The sequence below is a fragment of the Apiospora marii genome, assembly GCF_038362585.1.
Source record: "Apiospora marii strain CBS 49790 chromosome Unknown utg000005l_segment0_segment0, whole genome shotgun sequence".
Lineage (NCBI taxonomy): Eukaryota > Fungi > Ascomycota > Sordariomycetes > Amphisphaeriales > Apiosporaceae > Apiospora > Apiospora marii.
Genome location: NW_027117377.1, coordinates 5,148,378 through 5,169,289, shown reverse-complemented (window position 1 = coordinate 5,169,289; position 20,912 = coordinate 5,148,378). Strand labels below are relative to the sequence as shown.

Below are 20,912 nucleotides of genomic sequence, written 5' to 3'. Positions count from 1 at the left end.
AAGCTAGCTACTGCTGCTATGTGTGTTGCTTGTGGCTTTGTTGTTGACACGGCGCAACCCCCCAAAAGTGAGGAAGTAACCAGAAAAAAAAGTGGTCTCTGGGCTTGGGAATCGTGTCGTCGCCGGGAAAATGACAGTAGGTGTCGAAGTAGGAGCCGCAGAAAAGCAGCGAAGCGGACAAAGACACACTGACCACTTCTCAATTGACAGACCGGGGGGTAATTGGCTGGGCTTGGCTGCCGCCGCTGCTGCTGCTACTACTGTGTGGTGGTGCTGGGTGCTGGGTGCTGTGCGCTGTGCAGCCAAAAAGCGACCAGCAGAACGCAAAGACGAGAAGGAGGGAGGTTAGGTGATGCGAGGGTGGGAAGGGGTCCAGCGGGCCAGGCGGGCTCTGCTTGGTTTCGTGTCTCACCTTGGGATGGAAGGATGGGCTGTGCTCTCCAGCTTCTCTCTCTCTCTCTCTGCTCTCATTCACTCGCTCGCTCACTCACTTTCTTCTATATGATCTCGTTTTCCAGTCGTCTGGCTCTCGCGTCTCGCCCAATGCGTGTGTGAGAGTCGGCGTGGTGCAGTGCGGTGGTGTCCTCAGGTGCTCCCAATCGACTTCTCCGTCTCCTGCATCAAATGGGATGGGCGAATTGTGACTGGGTGGAAATGCCGGGCTCCTTGAGACAGCGCAGTACCCCAGTTAATTCCTCTAATCTATACGTTGGTGCAGAAGTGCCACAATGGAGAGGGGGGTAGGTAAAAAAAGGCGGGCGCGGGCACTGTCTTCTTTGGAAAGAGTTACCTGACTCACGACACGGATTGGATTGAGGGTTAAGAGGTAGGGAGGTACAAAGTAGATGGACGATTAGGTTGTTTTTAGTTCGGGGGGTCGTCGACGGCGATGTGTGGAGTAAATTGGGGGTTGACGAACAACAAGCAGGGTCGAGGTCTCTTGGGTTCGACCCGTATGTCAGGTCAGGGCAGGTCAGGTCAGGTCAAATCCTCCAACTTTGCAGTTTGGTACGCGTGCAAGAGTTTGTGTGTGTGTGTATGTGTGTGTGTGTGTGCTGGTCTACTGGTGTGTGTGATGCGATGCAGTGCGATGCAGTGGGCAAGGCAGCCCCAGTGTTCAAGTTAAGCTGGAGTGCAGCAGTCACAGTGGTATTGGTAGTGGTGATTGATTGCGCTTTCCCCGGGTTCTTGGGTGGTAGCTCTCCTGGGCTGGGCGCAGCTTTTTACCTACGCTTTTACGCCTTTACTTTGCCTGGCCTGCTCTTTCGGCTCAAAGAGAAAATGCCTAAAGAACACCTACCCGCTAGCCCAGACAGCTCAGGTACCGAGAATTATGGATTGGTGATCGATTATAGTGGGCTGATTCTGGTTCAAACAAAACAAATGGCCAGTTGACCTCGCACAGCAAAGACATGGAATCACATAAGGCTTCGATCGGCTTTTGGGCAGTGGATTTGCCCCATGGTAGCATCATAGGTATCAACAACCAAAAACCATAAACCACGTCCTTTCTGCATTTCTGCAGTGTTTGCATGCGACTGCGTGTCCAATACTGTGATCTTGCTGTCATCCTTCAAGTCAATTCAATTCCCAAATTGTGTGCGATATTCTTTTCTTGGGGTAGGCATGACCAGGCAAGTGCGGCTCGGTGCTCCACACTGTGTTCTCTTGCTTGAAGAAGCAGGTACCACCTGCCAGTTTCCCCATCAGTTAAGGGTGGATGGAAGCTTGAAGCTCATTGATATTTGACCTCCTGTCTCCAATACCTCCCATTAAGGAGTCGCTCACTCCTTCGGATCAAATGCATACGTTTGACAATCGGTAAAACCATTTTTGATCTGAACAGAATTAACACAGAACCAATTTGAGCTCTGTATTATGGTGATAAGTTTATTCATATAGGACCACAGAGTGTGTGCATGTTATCTTGAGGGGCGCGAGGGGTCGGAGCTTGCAGCACTGGGCTGGATTGCAACTGCGATCAATTACCTACGCCCCCCAAGATAGCGAAGCATGTGCCTGCGCATGCAGTAGTATGCACATGTATTAATCTGGTGGAAGGCCTGAGTGCCAATGCTTTCAGCTCGATAGCACTAAGAAATACCCGGATCGTGAGGCGTATCAAGGCCTTGAGCTAACCGGCTTGTGCCTCTGCAAATCCGCATCCGAGGGTTTCCAGAAGAAGGAAAGTGGAAGCTATTGACTTTGGACCAGTCCGAACATCGAAAATCGGTTCAGTCGTCCCGAAGTTTGGGATTGTCTAGCAGATGAATGTCCCTTTTTGCGCTCAATGATAATCCCATTGGATGGGCCTGATGGACCAGATGATGATGAGAATATGGATCTGCTTGATCGCGATACGCCTCCAGCGTCAGTTGAAAGGAAGACGATAGATCATGGAGAACACCACTCTTGGCCGCATCCTCTACCATGACGTCAATTGGCCAGATCGAACGTTCCTCTTGATTTGGGCGGTAGAGTCTCACTATAGCAGTCATTGTGTCGTAATATCGGCGCCAAGTCCAGTGACAGATGCAAGTACACTGTGTGTGCACCGCCAATTGCAAAATTCCATTTTTGAATGTGTTTACCACTTCACGCCTGTTCCTAAGTATAATATCGAAGGTAAGACCGATCGCGAGGCTCCCGGGGGCCAATCAAGGAACAGCCAGCCAGCAGGCATCTTGTCTGTCTCCTTTATGTTTGAAAAGCCCATCCAACAAGTGTCAAAGCTACTGCCCCGGGCCAACCGCCCCCACAAGCCCGATTCGGCATTTCCGCAAGCATCCCAGGATTTGGCCCTGCCGCTCGGATGCCCCTCAGCAAACAGAAAGGCCCCCAGAGGCTCAGGTCATAAAGATCCAAAATGCTACCCTACAGTTTGTTTCCCATCGTACCAATCTACCTGCTCAGCCGAACCTCTGGAGCCTCTGGAATCTAGACCCCCAAGCAGCGACTCAAGCTTCAGGTGGACGGTACGTGTACTTTTGCGCAGCGTTGGGTTAGCTCGGGATATTACTCCTAGGGCGATCTTATGGCAGAGGTACGCAAGCTACCCCTGTAACCTCATGTCGAGCCATGTCCACACGAGGATCGTGCAGGGGAGCTCTACATGTGTAAATGCTGGACTTCAATAGAGACGAAGCATGCAAACAGGATGTCGTAATATTCTACTCCAGTAAACATGCATAATACTCCTAATCAGAATATGAATCTCCACAGCCGGGCGACGATGGGAAGAGCCGGCAGTGAGGATCTGGCCATGTATTGAAATTGCTTCCAGTTATTTATAAACGCGCATCATGGGTTCTGGTACGTTTCTCCCTGGCACCCCTGGTCAGATCAACCGGGACTTGAGTACAACTCAAAACCCGATCCACATTCCAGAGGAGACCGGGCGGTTGGTGTTAGTCCTGATAATGTTGGTAAAGGAGAAAACTCCTGATGAGCAAGCAATGCGCAATGTTGTTTGAACAGGAGCAGGCGTAATGATCGGGCCAGGGAAGGGGGCGGTTGGCTGCAAGTTGCAAACGGCCCAATCCTCGATCAACAAACACATTCAATTGTTCCTTTGTTTTCTCTGCAGCACGGGAAATCCAACCCAACAAGACTGCTGCATGCGTTCACTCATAGTCGGGGCCGGTTTTGGTATAGCACCTGCAGGGCGTATCTGCACACGAAATGCAATCCGATTTGCTGGTCCAAACTCCAACCGCACACTACGCTTCCATCTTTGCGCAGTTGTGCGACGCCCAGCAAATTCTTGCCCGAAAATGAAAATTGACCAAAACTCCTCGAAGCCCCCAATCAGATTCGAACAGGTAATTGTGGCGCAGCATTGGATTGAAGTGAGGCTCAACTTTTGGACTGGTTCGGTGAGCGCACGATTTGGGATTGGCTGGATTTCGCACCGTCCGGACCGATGGGAGGACGGGGTCGATAAGTGCCGACATTTGCGTTAGGGTAGGTACATACTTTAGGTACTCGTGCAGGTAATATCGCACAGAGGAACTGAATATACTCCTCTGCTACAAGGAATCCATCTTTCTCAGTAACCTGTTACCGCCCTACCAGTCTTCGAAATCAAACTGCCAATGAACATCTAGACGGTTTCCATCTTCACCACCATCCTTTTTGGCTTGTCCACACTTGGCTGCTTGGGTTTGGGGGTTTTGGGGCGACAGCCAAAGGTCATGATCTGCAGCGGCTATATGCGGGTCCCGGGTAGCGCCTCGCCCAGTGATTGGGGGCTTCCCGTTTGGATTAAAGTGACTTGCACAGCCTGCTTTGGGGCAACTGGACTGCACATCCCCGGCTTAGGGCGATCAAGTGTATGCAAATCGTGCAGATGCTTACGAGTCATGCAAAATCGAGTTGATGTGTAGATAAGTAGATAGATGGAGGCGCATGCCGTGGCACTGCACATCTGGGGGTAATGGGGGTAAGAGGTGACATCCTAACATCTTGATGCTAGTCCATCACTACACGACCTGTAGCTCGAATTTTTGGCTAATGGATGGAGAAGATGACGTACATTGACTTTATCTGCCAGCTGCCAACTAGTAGTAGCGGGAGATCAAAACACTAGTTGCCCCGTCCGGACGCACTATATAGAGGAGTTGCTCAATATGCCACAGCGATGAACCTGCAGATGAGCGATTGCGTCTTGGGGAGGGCCTGGAAACGACTCATGGCAGCATCAGCATCGGTCTCTTGAGAAAGGAATATACCGGCTCAGAGTTGATCTGATACGCAGAGAATAATCCCGACCTCAAGTTCACAATTATGTAGCTCCCGCTCGAAGCATACATATATGCTCGCCCACGCGGTGGCGAATGGTACAAGATTGCTTCAAATATCACTTGTGATGCGTACGTTTCGTAGCAACCTTGATCGTGGTATACAAAGCATTGGAATTGTTGAGGACTCCAAGTAAATTTTTTGCACCGTCTGAGACTAGCCACACAGACACAATGGCTTAGAACGGATGTTCAGTCATTTGATCTGAGTTACGAACTCCCAGGGGTTCTAATTGTCACCTGAATGGGCATAAGAAGTTTTTCTGAACTCCAACTACGCCTATCTGCTCTGGCCCCCAATGAGCAAGCTCAGCTCACTTTGGATACCGGCAGGAACCAAGTCCACCAGTAGCACTGATGTACCATATCTGGAAAAAGAAGAATGTTATAAAGCGTGTGTGGATGGTTCCTGGACCCCAACCATAGACGCAAGGCACGGCCCGTAGCCGAGATGCATGCATGCAGTGTCATGGGGGCATATGGGGGCACATGGGGGCGGCCCCCTGCCTCGTTGGGTCACAGTCCGTTGCCCCCTATAGGCCAAGAGATTGGGCGAAGGCTATAATCTACAGGATATCAGCATGGATGCAGCATTACATTCTCAGTATGCTATCCAGCGGTGGTTACGTTCGTGGAGTGGCTACAAACTACATTTCACACATAGACACGAGATCGTATCGTACCTTTGCACAATTTTGATCTATCTAGCACGGAATGATATAGACACAACGAAGATGAACTCATATTTCCACGTCCTTTCATTTGCTAGAAACCATCGACGATGGACTTCCCGTCATATTTCTGTTCTCTACACTCGTGCAATGTTCAGGAATGTATCTCTTTTTCCATGCTACTGGATGATGTACTTGGCTTCTCTTGCCCTTCCGCTGCGCTGTCATACGGTCCGGGGTTAACCAGTCAAGGCAAAGACACCATGTTTTCAAATGTTCCTAACTGAATCGATACGCCCCAGCCCTGGACTAATATGGAACTTGAAGTGATATCAGAATCCTCAAATCCGTAAATTCCCCTAATCTGTGATTGAGTGCATGCCTTCTCATGGTTTGATTACATTTACTCAGATGAGAACGAATGATCTTGTAGAGAGACAGGTCAGGAAAATGTGTCTGAGCGCCTCGCTCATTCTTCCAGTAAGGCATGACTTTTGACAGCGCGTTTGGTAAAAGTGAAATCGATGCTCGTAGCGACATCTTGCTTTGGATTTAACCAAGACGACTAGGCCGGGGAGACTACAAGCGAACTCTATCTAGACAAATGAGCACCTAAGAACCGGTGTACAGAATTTGTTCTCGAAGTCCTTCCGTGGCAATATGGAAGCTTCCACGCTAGATAGCTTACTCGCTGCACGGTAAACTACTGGTATCTCTTACTATTATGGTTAAGGTAGCGAATGTTGGTCTTCCTATGAGGCTACACAGATAACCATGCTCTGCGCCCGCGCGCTCTCAAGGCTCAGCAACCAACAGAGTTGCTGCAACGACCAGCCAGGTGTGGAAACTAGTGTCCAGGGGAAACATGTATAGCGATGTCTCCGCGTAAAAACGACTGCAGCGGGCATCGGTAGCATTTACTATAGAATTGCTGGCAGCCGCTTATACTGATAGCTAGGCGCGTGTGTGCTCGTCCAGCTTTTTTCCAGGCACCGGATGCTCACTGAGGTTGATCTCACGGGCGATGATGGTGTTGACTCAAGTGATGACAGCCACATAGTTTCGGGTCTATGGCCTTGACAATTGGTTAACGCTACCTTTGAATGGCAGACGAGATGAGTTCTCCTACTTTCCTCCCGGCCGCGAAGCCGTCGGCTCGGAGTTGTCAAGACAGGGTGTCTTCAGACCCTTTTGGTGATAGCCGAGAAACACCACATGCTCATAGCCTTGTTCGTTACTACTCGATACACGACTCTACTGTCGACCGCAACGGGAGTAGTTCTGATGCCTACTTGTCGATACAGGAAGCGATCGTACCTCAGATGATGCTGTCCGTCTAGCAGTGAACCCCCTGCGAAGTTTGTGCGCAAGTAGCGAGCGAAGGATAGTATTTGCCGTTCTGATGCCGATGGTAACAAACCATTCAATTACAAGCAGAATAGGGCCTTGGTACACTCAGCGGCCGAACCAAGCCTCAGCGTACCTCTCGCATCTCACTCATATGAAGGGGGAAAAGCGCATTGAAAAGGTAGATAGGTGCATGTATCCGTAAGAGTTAGGAGTTTCTCCACGAGGCTAGCTGACAACATGCAATACTTCTCACGAAGATTGGGCACACGCTATGGCAGACTTTGGTTGTTGAGGGACTGCAATGCATAAGTCTCGATCTATCTGAACAATTCGATTGCTCTGGGTAGATGATCGTTTGATCCAATTGAAAGAGTGGGTGGATAAGATTGCAGGAAATATACCATACGTCGAGTATGGAAAGCTCTAGGTCCTGAAGGAGGGGTTTGGAATCCGCAAGCCTGCTTGATTTGCTTGGACTTGCTTGCGTAACTTGAAGCAGCTAGCAAGGGTACCTGCATGAACAGGATGTTGATAGAGGTTGGGGATATGAAGCTCGACAGCGCGACGTGCCAACTCACGATACGTGCTTGGGCTGACGTGCTGGTCCACTTTCGTAGAACATGCATCTATTGCATACTGCAAGACTGCAGACAGGAGTGGTTGTCGAAACAGCGTTTAGTGTGCATCTCATCATCCAACGACAATGACAGATTGCGGACAGCGTGGTTTGATGTTGGACGTTCCAGGGGTCTGTTGTCGGCTACGACGGTTTGGGTAAGGCAGGCCCGGGATGTGTGCAGTTTGCGTGCACGTGCGCTTTGAGGGTGCTGGCCGCATCTGGGGGAGAGCCTCTTTAAGTCTCCAAGTTCTGGCAAGACTTCAGGCCCCAAGGGAATTTGGCATGACCCTCTCTGTTTAATCATTCGATTTCGTCAGGCATTGAGAGAGCCCAGCTGCTTGCTCGTGCGAGTCGTGGTGAAAAGAAGCCGGGTCACCTGGGAGGCCCGTGTAGGGCTTGCAGGGGGGCTACGGGTTACCTAGGCATTGGGCCTGCATTGGGTACATGTACACTCCATATTCTCTCCTCTCTTGCGCGCACAATTTGCAGTTGCAAGGGACCCGGCCATCGATTTTTGACGTTGCGCCAACCAACCAAACATGCAGTCGACTTGAATGAGTGATCCTCCCGACTCCATAATCCCATACCCTTCAACCAAACTAACGGTCGAAACCTCCGTCCGTAACTGAGCCCGACCGACGACTACCAACTGCCTTCTCGTCATACATGATTGTTTCTTACCTAAACATACAGCGCCTGAGGTGACTGGCTTAATTGAATCTATCTCCATCCGGACATCCATCCAACGTAATTGCTTGCTCCTACTCCTCCTCTGCGCGCGACTCTCTCCCTCTCGCAACCTCTCCCCACCCGGCTTCAATATACAACTTGTTCTTCCCTAGACCATCTTGCTTTTTTAGCTGCTTCGTAACGCGCCAACCCCCCGGCTGCTCTACATTTTCCGCGACCCGACCCCCCGACCCCATTCTATCTGCACCTGATCCCGGCGTATATACCAAACCATTTATCACAGACTAGACTTTGCGCCGAAACGTAGTTCAGGTGGCTGGTCTCATAAGGCGTCGAGACGGACGGCGTAGCGCACACTTTATCGAAACACCGGCCAGAGGTCACTTGCGAGATACTACAAGTCTACTACATACGAGACGAAACACCCGCTCCGGACAAAGCCCACGATACACATCATGCAGCCCTCAAATCACTCTCGCTCCATGCAGCGACGCTCCCCAGGGGCGGACCCAGGACCACCGCCCCAATCCGGTGTTCCTCAGCGCGCCATGTCCCCGGCCAACATGCAGCCGCGTTCATCCACGGCTTCCAACAAGTCTATTCCCGGGAACTCTAGGCGAGGAAATGTGAGTAAGCGACAACTGACGGGGGCTTCCTGAGGCTCCCACCGTCCGAACTTTCTTTCATGCGACTTGTGGCTTGCCTGCCTAACCTTCTGTCGTCTCTCCTCTCTTGTCTTGACGCAGCAGACCCTTTCCTGCTTTCTCCCGCGCAGTCATTGCTGACACAGTCCTATCTTCCTACAGTCAAGCGGTTCCGCCATGCCTTTATCCCAGATCGAGAAGAGCGTCACCCACCTGCTCGTCGCCACGAAACAACTCCTGGAAACCCTGACGCAATGGTCGCGGGGGACGGCTACCGACACGCAAGTGTCCGACGTCTACGTGAGGCTGGGATATGAGTTCAACATGGCCTGCCGGGCCTTCACGGCCATCAACGTCGATACCTCCGACCTAGGCAACGTACCCGAATCGCTGCGTCACATACTCGAGGCCACGCTCAGCCAGGAAGCCAGTACTGAGAGTTTGGAGAAATACTTGCCGAGGATACGCGACATCATCATCAACCTGCTCCACGGCTTGAAAAGGAAACAGCAGAAACTCCGACAGAAACAATCGCGGGACCGGGAGAGCGGCAGCGGATCACCAGAAGGCGCCTCCAGCATTGCTAACCGCACAATGAGCACTAGTACTGCCGGTAGCAGTAACAGCGGCCTCACGAGTTTGTTGAACGAAGGCATCGAGAGCGGCTACTCAACACGAGACAGCTCCGCCCCTCAAAGAGAAAGCGGCCCGTCTGGTGGCAACATCAACGCATCTCCCACCCGAAGATTTCCACCGCGAGACCAGTCTCAGTCTCAAGCATCTGTCAACTCCGAGCAGTCTTCCATGTCGAGTAACACCATGCAGAACATACCGATCCTCCCACCCTATCCCGGCGATGAATCATCCAACATGCCCAGCGGGCCGCCCCCGCCCCCTAACCAGATCGACATCGATTCCTTCCCGCCGCCTCCGCCTCCCCCGAAGTCGCAGCAGAGCGCCCTGGCTGCTCTCCAGAGGGGTGGCGACCTCGAGAGACGAGCCTCCCGACGATACTCTGCCTATCAGATCTCTAAACACCTGGGTGCGCCGACGGGCGGCGTGCCCATGCTGCCTACCCAGCACACACCAATACCGAATCGAGGGCGGGGAGAAGCGCGGGAGTCGATGCGCGCGATGCAGGTGCGCGATTCTATGAAACACAACCGCAACAACTCGAGTCTGTCCAGCCAGTCTAAAAACACATTCGACAATTCACCTGCGAGGGCCCCCAGCAAAGTTTCAGAGCACTCCGAACCGCCAAACGACGTATCTATAGAACCTTCCAAAACTCCACCGATAGCATCTCCAGACGAGCGGTATAGGCCTAGTGCTACTATATCAGGTCCGTTGGATGATGCGTTCTCCGTTGGGGGTCGGCCGACCTCACCAGAAAAGAAATCGCCGCCACGCTCCGCGACACCGAAGAGCGAGAGGAAACCATCACTGCCGCCCAAGACACCCCCGGAATCCAAGCAGCAGAACGGATTTATCGAGCAGTCGCCGCCGCTGACGAAGGACCTGACACTCTTCCTCCAATACAAGTCCAAAGTCAAGAAGTTTGTGTTACCAGAGGGCTATGCCGATCTGACCATCGGGCGATTGCAGCTGGCCTTTATCGAGAAGTTCTCCTGGAATACTACAACAAATGGAGCAGATCTCCCCGAGATCTACATTCAAGACCCCGTATCTGGAGTGCGCCATGAGCTGGAGGATTTGTCGGATATTAAGGACCGCACCGTCCTGGCCTTGAATGTGGAGCTACTGGATGAAGTGAAGCGTCACATCGATGATGGCATCGGCTCGATCAAGAAAGCCGTGGAAGAAGTCAAGCAGAATGTCGATGACCAGGGCGCCGCGATTCAACGGGTATCCGACCGGCAATTAGAGGCAGCGAAGGAGATGACACGTCTCGCCAGCGCACCTCCGCAAATCGTGGAGAGCTCGGGTGCCAAGAGCGCATCTCCCGGTGGCAAGCTCAACCCGAGCCAACTTCGTGAGCTTCAGAGCCTGAAGCGAGACTTGGCTGTTTTGCGCCAGACGTATTCCAGCTTCCAGACCGACATCCAGAGCTCCATGTCATCGCTCAGGAACAAGGCCGCCAATGTCAAGGTTGCTGCGGCGAAGGCATCGGTTCCTGCGGTGGAAGGCGATTCCGGCTATTCTTATGTCACCAAAGGACGCAAGCAGCTCAACACCGACTCTGATCGCCTCGTTGGCCGCGTCGACGACCTGCAAGATCTTATCGAGGACTTGCGCAAAGATGTGGTGCACCGTGGCGTGCGGCCGCTGCCCCGTCAACTCGAAGACGTTTCCAAGGATATTTCCCAGCTTGCACAGGAGCTTGGTAAGGTGCGGGAGTACATGAAGCGCGAGAAGCCCATCTGGACCAAGATCTGGGAGAAGGAGCTCGAGGACGTGTGCCAGGGCCGAGACGAACTCAAGGTCATGGAGGACCTCATGGTGGATTTGGTGGACGATCTGGACAAGGCTACCGAGACCTTCACGCTTGTTGAGCAAGCCACTAAGGAGCAGATGAAGGACAACACAACGCCTGCGGCACGTCAGATCTCCCGGGGCCTGGTGAACCTCGGCAGCAGCGCCGACCCATCCACCGCCAAGGAGGGCGTCCTCGGCGAAGTCCGCGCGCTGAATCCGAACCACGAAAGCCGCCTTGAGGCCATCGAGAGGGCGGAGAAGCTCCGTCAGAAGGAGCTCGAGGGCCGGCGCGACAACCCCCTTAAAAAGGAGCTTATCAACTTCGTGGAAGAGGGCAAGCTTAAGAAGAGCGGCGGCTTCGAGGAGGTGGAGCGGGCGCGAGTGCTGAAGGACGAGCAGATCCGGCGGCAGGTCTGGGAGCGCATGAACGGCATCGTGCAGGAGGACGAGTTCGGCGAGGAAGGCGAGGAAGGCGAAGAGGAGGAGGAGGAAGAGGAAGAGCTCGAGGAGGAGCTTGAAGAGGAAGGGGAAGAAGGAGAAGAAGAAGAGGAGGAGGTTATCGAGGAGGACGACGAGGCGGCGGCGTCATCTCCGTCATCACCCGCGGAAGCCAAAGCCAAGCCGGCGGCATGAGTAATGTGAAAGAAAGAAAGAACAAGGACGCGACGTTATGGATATGACGACGAAGTGGATGTGTGGGAAAGGATGAAGGTCTTGGCATTGGCTGGGTTTCATTCACCACGGGCTGCGTCCACCACCACGAAAGCCACGCATTTGGGTTTTACTTACTTTTCTGTCCTCTGTTTTTTTGTTACTTCCCTCCGAGCGTGTTGATGCGTGGGTTCTTCTTTTCTTCTTCTTCAGCTCATCATCTCTACCTACTACTCATTGGCCATGGCGGCGTTGGAGGGGTTTTTAGGGGGGGGGGGCGGCTTGGTTCATTCATGCTATTATTGTTTTCTTTTCGAGAGAGGGGGTGCTGTCTGTGTTTGTGTGTATCTAGACACTTGTTATCAAGTCCCTCTTCCCTCCACAGGGGGGGATTGCATATTTTTTGTCTTCCGAGATCCCATTTCCCCAACTAAAGACAGATGGGTGGGGGTGGGTGCGGATCGTATATGGTTTTACTTATTAGGGGGGAGTCTGTATGTACTTACCGAGCTGAGCGAGTACAAGGGGCGGAGATGGGAGTGCGCGAGTGCGCGAGTGAGTGAATGGGGTCAAGAGATAGTTATTATACTTGGATTGAGCCTTGCATCATACATATACTGCGCGTTTTTGGTCTGATAGGGTGTTTTGATTTGATGCATTGGGCGAGAGAGCTAGAGGGAGCAAGCGAAGGTGTATGTGGACTTTGCTGATACACTTCCCAGTCCCAGTTCTGTTCGCTAGATTGCGATTCTTCATGGTTATTCCAACATCATGCCAGCGGCCTCCGGAGATGATACACTGTCCATCAAATGGGCGTGCCGCTTCGGCATCGTGGCAGTGTATGATACGTAGTAGGTTCTATTATCCCACGGCTGTCCGCCTCAAACATCTATGTGCCTCCTCCGTTACCTCTCTGTCTTCTCCGAATGGCGTTTGCCTGCCTGCCCGCACTCGCTGCGGCAATGGGGGGCGTAGGCCCTTGCTAAGGTTTGAAGTGAGGGCGTTAGCCTTGCGAAATAGTCGGCGGATTTGGTAACGGAGAAACCCTCCTCTCTATTCTTTCTCCGCCCTCCTGGCGGGAAGCTGTATAAAGGAAATGCGGGGAGCACTCGCAGGGCAATAATCAATATTCTTATCCTGCTCTCTCATATCATATCTACCTAGCCCAAAACACCACGAATCACTCACACACCACGCGACGCGAACGACGATCTCCAAGAATAGCCAAACGTTCACTGGACCTTTCGACGAACTCTAAGAATAGCCAGTTGTTCACTTGAAACTTTCAAACCTCTTGCTATTACCTCGACTATTTATAACAACAATGGTTTCCCGCACAGTGCCGGCCGACCAACAGGCCTTGGCGGCCCAGAAAAGCAAGATCGCGGCCTTCGCCGCCTGGGCCGGGGTCTACCTGGTCCTCGCCACCATCAACGGCGGGCTGGCGCTCGTGGCCAAGCGCGGCTGGCCCTACAGCCGCAGTTCGTTTGAGGGCGCACTGGCCATCGTTTTCCTGTGCGAGCTGTTCTTTTCCGTTTTCCTCCTCTTCTACATCTCGGAGCCGGGGCCTGAGTCGCGCCCGTCCCCACCCCCAATCCCCGGCGAAAAATGGACGTTTGCCTTCGTGGGCGGCATGCTGGGCCTGGAGGCGGCCATCCTGACCGTGCTCTTCCGCGTCTCCGACCCGAACCTCGCCGACTTGAGCTTTTGGGTCTTCGCCTTGTTCTGGCTGGGCTTCGGGGCGGAGTTTGTGTACGGCCCCCTCGCGGGGGCGGTGGATAGGGCTATGGCGGCTCGCACCAAGCAGCCGGCGGCGAAATAAGTGTTTGCTGAAACATCGGGCTTCCAGGTTGGATGTCAGCAATCGAAGGGCTGGGTGCGGAGGATCGTTCGCGGGAGCTGCTGGCACCGCGGGAGTGGAGTGTTGGTTCGAGGACCTGGCTGCCGGCTGGGCAGTGCAGGCTTGCTTTCGACTGGTCGGGTGTTCCTTGGTGGGCTCCTTGGGAGTGATGATCAAAGCTCTCCGCCTGCTGCTGCTGAGATGAGAGCATGCCCCCTTTACATCCACCCTGGCCATATTCATATCATAAGTACCAGCTCCGACTTCTTTTCCTTTTCTTTTCAATAGCCGTTTCCAATAACATTTTCTATTTCCCATTCCTCTTCCATTTATGAAGTGTTATTCAAGTTGATTAATATATTAAGTTAAAAACCACCGCTACTAAGGTATACACTGCTCCGCAAACAGCGCCTCACAGCGCGCACTAAACACCACATCCGGCGTCGTCCCCCGGACCCCCTCAAACTGCGCCTCGTCCCCTTTCACCCCCTTGCCGTCCCCGACCCGGACGGGGCTCTGGTACCCCAGGTCCGCGGGCGGGGAGTAGGACGACATGACGCCCGGCACGACGGTGACGCAGTCGAGCTCCCCCGCGTCGCAGACCTCTTTCAGCCCGATGTCGAAGGCCTGGTTGTCCCCCCGCGACATGCGCGCCAGCACTTTCCCGGCGCTGCGCCGCGAAACCCCGTACGCCCACGAGCACACCGCCCCGCCGTCCTGCACCAGCCGCATCCCCGCCGGCGGGTGCTGCCACCCCCGCCCCCGCCACCGCAGCGTGTCGAGGCCCCAGTGCGGGCGCGCCCCCGTCCCGTTCAGCCGCAGCGGGTCGAAGTACGGCTGCGCCATGCTCGCCCAGCCCTTGGGGGGCGAGGGGCCGCCGGGCGTGGGCCGCATCTCGGCGCCGCAGTGGCCCAGCCAGAGGACGTCCCAGTTGTCGCCGTAGGGCGAGCTGGCCGACAGGTCGTCGGGCGCGACGCCCGTGAAGTTGCGGACGTGGTCCACCACGAGCGCCATCTGGCGCGTCTTGAGGCCGACGTCCCAGTCCAGGTCGTCCTCGACGATGAGGGCCGTCTCGAGCCCCGACCGGACGACGTGCTCGAGCACGTGGAGGTGGGCGAGCCAGGCCTTGGTGCTGCCCGGCTTCTTCTCGTGCGCCTGGTGCTGGAAGGCCGCCACCGCGTCGTCGGGCGACGGCGTCTGCGGCAGGATGGTGAAGTCCAGGCCCGTCAGCTTGGCGGCGGCCTCGAGGCCCCGGGTCCGCCAGCTGGGGCGGACGGAGAGGACGAGCATCTGCTCGAACTGGGGTGGTGTTCCGGTCAGTACGTGGCTGAGTATAACGTTACATCTTCATTGGCCTGTCTTTATAGTGCCACAGTGGAGTAGTACTGGCACACGCATAGGAAACAAACAATGGGGAGGGCCAGTACCGGACAGGCAGCATCCTAGGAAGCCGGGGGAGGGGCGGACAGATACAGAAACAGAGAAGGGATGGGATATAAACTTACGCCGAGAGTCGCATTGGTCACTGCCGAGACCACACTCTGGGCCGACGCAGGTACCTGCACCGGGCTCATACGGTCGGGCCTCCACGTTTTGGGGGCCTCGACGTCGCTGGTCGAGTAGGCCCGGTACATCAGAATGATGGGGACCAGCAGGAAGACGGCGCTGAGGGCGACGAGCCCCCGGCGCTTAGTCCAGTCGGCGGCTTTCCCTATCCACGTGGACGCCATGTTAAGCGCGCAGGAGAAGGTGGCCCAGCATGCGTATACACACAGCACAGCCTCGCTTAACTCCCTTTTCTGCGTTGCGGTGGGTGGAGGAGGAGGCTTGGCTTGGCTTGAGGAGCAGCCGAGGAAGAGAAAAGGTCTTGGCGAGGGAAGGCCTCGGGTAATACGACAAAGAAAACCGCCCGTTAAGGAAAGTGAGGGAGGGTAAGGCGGGCGGGCTCAGCTGAAACCGAGTTCTTCGCGATCAAGGTGCATGCGATGCAGCGTCGAGAGGAAACAGACAGACTGGACCCTGAAAGGAAAACGTTCTGAGAATTAGGCATCAGCAATTCTGCAACGGCACGCAGAGACCGATTGGCGGTGCCAGCCCCTTAAGGTCGGCACTCCGCTCCAGGTTGATTGGCGATCCACCGCGCGACGGGTCCCCCCCTGTCGTTCTCGAAATCCCGTCCCGCCAACACCTTGGTACGCACTAAGCGCCAGGGCTGTCGGTTTCTGTTCTGGGCAATGACAGACGCCAGACGCGTGGATACATATGTGTAGGGTCGCATTGTCTGCCATGTTTCTTTCTTATCGATTACGGAGGGATCGACATCGACGGTGGTACGCCAGGGGGTGGCACGTGTAGCACCGCCGGCGAGACACGGTGCGCCCAGAGACGTGCATCGTGCACCTCGACGTCGTCTAGTCGGGCCTTGGTCTCGGCTGCCAACACTGCACATGTGCGCCCTTCATGTCTTTTGGGGAGATATTGACTACTCAAACATTCGTTTGCCTTCCAGTTGTACAACACTTCGTGCAATCCCAATCTGTTGTGCCGGGGTGCCGTATGTGGGACGGCCCGACTTTCCCCCCCACATGAGATGTTACATGTTTCCTTGGACCATCGTCGAAACTAAGCCAGGCGCAGGGCTTAACCTGGCAGCCGCATAAGAGTCCGCGTACGCAGTTTCTAACGTTCGATATATGCAGCATCTGGTTTGGCAGCAGACCTGTCGAGAAAAAGAAAAAGAAAGCCCTTCTGAAGCTTCTCCAACATGTTTGATTTGCCAAGGACGTCAAGACGGGCCCGTGGCAGATGTAGATATAACTCCGGGGTGACCCATATTTCTCACTATTGGCAACTTCTGACCCACTTTCGCGTACTTTTTGACATGTCGCTTTTTTTAGACGTTGGATGGATGTGGGACGTGCATTCATCAATGATATTCCCGCTGAACTACGAGCAGACACGGACAAAGACATATGTTTCAAGCATGCGGTATCTACAAGTAATCTCGCATGCAAGGACTAGGACAGAGCATATGTATAGCCCGACTTGTCAACGGTCCCCTGAGTCCCCTGGAGCCGCTCAGCCTTATCCTTATTGCTGAAAATACCTAGCCAGGTGCATGACTCGCTAGCGAGACCCTAAAGACTCCCCTTCCCCAGGGGAAATCGAGGCTAACAGTTAACTATTGCCACGAGGAGGGACTTTTCGTCGCTCCCCTGCTGCCTGCCCTGCACTCACTGCTCCCCCGGCATCCCCACAGCCAGTCAGAAAAGACCCTTCAAGCTAACTTAAGCTTTGTGCTGCGTCGCGATGAGGCTAGACCCCAATCCGGAGACTCAAGCGGGCCGCCATGAATAGGCATAAATTGACAACCAGTGTATCGAATTCGGGGAGGATTGCTGCCCATAGATCCGTCGTTGAGAGATGTTTGGTTAGCTGGGTTCTTTTCGTTCGTCTCGATACTCACCTCACGGTGTTTTTATACGGCGCAAGTCTCGTCGATATGCAAAACCACAATCACGGAAACTTCATACCCTTATCATCCATTCGTTACCCTGATGTAGATACCCATATACTACCTGCGTCTTTGGTCGGCTAGCGGTTGGAAGACGGTCCTCGTGTGTAATCACGATTCACTGTCAGTAAGCAAGGGCTAGATGTATCGCTCAGGCAAAAGGACGCTGAATATGGGCTGGTCTGGAATGGCATGCTGGGATTAAAAGAGCGTAGTTCCCTCTCTTGCACTACCATACCTTTGGGTTGATTCTTCTATTACCACTCGCTTCGTACTATACCATCACCTGCCTCCTTGCAGTCAACAATGTAGTCCACTCCAGCCACTACTGCCAGACTCGCTGCTTGGCTCAATTCTACTGCTAGTACGACCCCTACTATGGTTCAAGCCAAGCGAAGTCAGCTTCTACCAAGCCTCTGGCATGGCAAGAGATAAAGGATGTTCGTACGCCTGTACCTACGAAAGCAGCGGTACTCCCCATCTCACTTGCTTTCATCCCCAGCGCCGTCGTCTTGGCGACACACCGATGTTACGACCAACAACACCACGACCTTTCTTCCCACTCCGGTTGGAATCTCATTGCCCGGAAGATCCGAGGATTGGGAAAGCTTTGCCTCAACGGGCCTGACTCGGATGCGGCCAACAAAGATCTCCAGGTCGCAGGCGGCTGTGAGTATTCCGGTACCACCTGGTTCAAGTCTGGCAGCGCCGCCGCCTCTTACAGCCAGTACGCGACAGAACCCCGATGCCATACCCAAGAGAACCGCAACGTCAACGGGCGGACTACCAGCGAGTGTGGCTGGTACTGGGTCGACAGCTACGCGTCGCCCCCATCAAAGTTATGATCTTCAATTTTGTGGTAGTATGAGTAAGATGCGGGAACTAGAGAGACAAATGCCTCCAAAGGAAAAGAAGAAGAGCTCAGTTCAGAGAGCTTTGGGAAGATAGCGTTGTTCACTCCCGTTCGGATCCGTGGCGCCATGTTTTCTAGATAGCGGGTCTCATTGCGGCACAGACTGCCTGCGCCCCTCTTAGGGTAATATATTTCCTTCCCACTATCAGCTGATAACTTTTCGTCTTTTTCTTTTTGATATATACATGTAAGTGGATATGAGTCAAAAACCCCCATAGTAGCAGCTACCTACCTACTTCAGCAACTAGGACCAGCGATGGCCGATATTCCGGCGGTAGCCCGTTACTGCGACAACGCAAAGGGCAACGCCCTTCTACCCTGCCTGTTGCTCCCGCCATCTGGGCTTCTCTGGTTCCTCGGAACCGGCCTCCTCCTGTGGTACTTGCCATACCTGGTCTGGCGGGCCAGGGATGCCATCATTCTTGTATACCTCGCGTATCACGGGAGGCGCCGGCACCGGCGCCGTAGTAACGATCTTTGAAGATGACTGCTAGCCGGCGAGCAGGCCTACATGTCTCTGTGGACCACTCCGTTTCACCGCATCCTCAGGATGTCTTGCGTTGGGACAAACCAGCTGTCAAAACTTGCCAGCCGGTGTGTCGCCTCAGCTGGGTATTCATTGTCCGGAAGGTTTGAGGACTGTGCCAACGTCCGCCTGGACAGACAGGGCACGGACGCGACCCAAGACAGGAACCTCAAGGCTCCCCGCAATGAAGGACACGAAGAAACCATCTAGTCTGTATGGTTAGATCGTCGCCCGTCTTTGGCTGCCAGTACGCGCCAGAGACCACGGTGCCGGCCTAGCGAGAACCGAAACGCTGGCTGATGGGCGGGTCAGCTACGAGTCTGAGGGCACATGGCACGCACGCTTATAGGCATATCAATTCGAGCCGGCACACCTTCTGCGGCATCTGGCTTTGGCCATATGTTGCTTGGAAGTCTATCAGATGGGGAAGGACCTACTGTTTGGAAAAGGAGGCTGAGGGCGTGTACATCGGACCATACTACGAACCACCAACCAGGGGCGCTTGAGTGAGGGAATTATGGTAAAGGCATATATAACATGTCTGGCCAGAATACCAAGGAGTTGCTCCTTGACCATTCTATCTCTATTCGGATTCTCGCGATGCCGCCATTGTTTCTTCCCATATATCTTCTTGAAGTCAGAGCCTTCGATTCTGTAGCACTACATCAACTCGAAAGAGGCATCGCCGCAGGGCCAGCTTACCAGTATCTCACGGCTTAGAGCCATTTGTCGTCGGCGGCGCTTAACTAACCCCCCCACGAGCGGCTATTGACTTACAACTTACACGATAATCAGAAGCGCGGCGCATCAGCGACGGGCCGCTTATTTGACGTTTATCGGGCGCCAGGCGCTAAGGCGAATACTAAAGTAAGGTGGAATGCAGCTAAGCGAGGGGGTCTAGTGGCAAGTGGTGTGTGAGCTAAAGACAGGATAGCGTTCTCTCGCATCCGGAGCAGTCGCGCCGGGCTTTTTCCAGAGGCCAAACCTCCAGGATGCTGGCTGTCGACGGTTCATGCCGCTCGTGCCGCCTTCCTCCTCCCGAAGGAGGGGTCCTCATGATAGCCCTGTCGCCGCCGCCCCTCTTCGTCACCTCAATAGATCGCGTGACAGGTGGTGGTGCGGCAGGCCCAGGGCTGCCAGGAATCGAATCCTACACAAGTACCTGCCCAGAAAAGATGAAGGAGTGGGATGGATGGTGGGGTGGAGCGGGCCGCCGAGTTGCATCCGCGCCCCCAGTCGTGCGTGGGCGCTCGTCTGACATGAAAGCGGCTGAAGGCTAGCCCAACGGGGTCGCTGTCAGACCCCTACTTCAACCCTGAGGTTAGGGTCCTCAGTGCTCTATTTATGGACAGCTGCACCGCTATTTGCTCTGGAAAGATGCTATTGCTTCAGCCTTTTTTTCACTCTCCGCCCGCTCAGATCACAAGAATCCAGTTGTAACTCCGCCTACCACCCGCCGTAAATCCGCAGTCACTTTTCTACTCCTCTCTTGATTGGTTCGTAAACGAGCCTTCCCCTTCCTCCTTCTTCGCGCAAGACTCTTATTTCCGCCAGCGAGCCACAACAGCTGACGTTGGACGTGTCCCAGTGGTCCTCCCTCAGAAAACTTGGTCGAAAATGGCCCTCGACATAGGAGTGTGGTCCAAGGTCCCAGCCGTGGCCCGATTCTGCGATAACGCCGAAAAGTCCAAAGGGCACGGATATGTGGCGTGCCTGTATCTTCCGACGTCCGAGTTCCTGTGGGCCGTCGGGATCGCGCTGTTTGTGTGGTTCTTACCAAACCTCATTTGGTGGACTACGGACGCTGTCGCTTTTGCATGTCTTAGCTATCGCCGGCTACGGCGTCGCGAAGGCATTTGAGGGACATGGCCTAGACGAGTCACCTCCCAGCGTAACAGTCCGACTTTCAGGATGACCTTGTCCAGCGCTGGAAAACCAACCCCTATTGCGGCAGCGAGACCCGCAACGAGTTGGTCTGGCGGGGTACAGGGATTCAGCCGTTCGTAGCTAGTCTGGTAATGCAGTCAATGTTACATGTGCCTAGTTGGCAATGATGTATTAAGGTCTTAAGGGGTCATTTAGACTGCAATTTCTAGTCACCGCCTCACACGATATCCCATCAAGGCGATCTGCAAAGGAATGATGAGCCCAGAGACGTTCTCGATCCACACAAAACTTCAGCCGCACGCACGCACCAGGGGGGGGGGGGGCTTTCCGCTCGCCCTCCGCCCTTGGGCCCAAATCATACCCACCATGCAG

The 20,912-nt window shown here is 54.2% G+C and overlaps 5 protein-coding genes across 5 annotated transcripts; 4 read left to right on the top strand and 1 right to left on the bottom strand.

Annotated features, from left to right (window-relative positions):
- Positions 1 to 8,584: 8,584 nt before the first annotated feature.
- PG985_009497 (uncharacterized protein) lies at positions 8,585 to 11,842 on the top strand (the record flags this gene model as incomplete). Its single annotated transcript, XM_066829265.1, has 2 exons — positions 8,585 to 8,755; positions 8,936 to 11,842. 2 exons carry the CDS (start codon positions 8,585 to 8,587, stop codon positions 11,840 to 11,842), a joined length of 3,078 nt encoding a protein of 1,025 aa, XP_066684177.1.
- A 1,342-nt stretch (positions 11,843 to 13,184) lies between these two features.
- Positions 13,185 to 13,682, top strand: PG985_009496 (uncharacterized protein; the record flags this gene model as incomplete). Its single annotated transcript, XM_066829264.1, has 1 exon — positions 13,185 to 13,682. One exon carries the CDS (start codon positions 13,185 to 13,187, stop codon positions 13,680 to 13,682), a length of 498 nt encoding a protein of 165 aa, XP_066684176.1.
- A 399-nt stretch (positions 13,683 to 14,081) lies between these two features.
- On the bottom strand, positions 14,082 to 15,430 carry PG985_009495 (uncharacterized protein; the record flags this gene model as incomplete). Its single annotated transcript, XM_066829263.1, has 2 exons — positions 14,082 to 14,999; positions 15,206 to 15,430. The coding sequence occupies 2 exons, from the start codon at positions 15,428 to 15,430 to the stop codon at positions 14,082 to 14,084; spliced, it is 1,143 nt and encodes a 380-aa protein (XP_066684175.1).
- Positions 15,431 to 17,652: 2,222 nt separating this feature from the next.
- Positions 17,653 to 18,059, top strand: PG985_009494 (uncharacterized protein; the record flags this gene model as incomplete). Its single annotated transcript, XM_066829262.1, has 2 exons — positions 17,653 to 17,666; positions 17,717 to 18,059. The coding sequence occupies 2 exons, from the start codon at positions 17,653 to 17,655 to the stop codon at positions 18,057 to 18,059; spliced, it is 357 nt and encodes a 118-aa protein (XP_066684174.1).
- A 2,211-nt stretch (positions 18,060 to 20,270) lies between these two features.
- On the top strand, positions 20,271 to 20,513 carry PG985_009493 (uncharacterized protein; the record flags this gene model as incomplete). The annotated part of the gene is made up of 1 exon (XM_066829261.1): positions 20,271 to 20,513. The coding sequence occupies one exon, from the start codon at positions 20,271 to 20,273 to the stop codon at positions 20,511 to 20,513; it is 243 nt and encodes an 80-aa protein (XP_066684173.1).
- Positions 20,514 to 20,912: the final 399 nt, after the last annotated feature.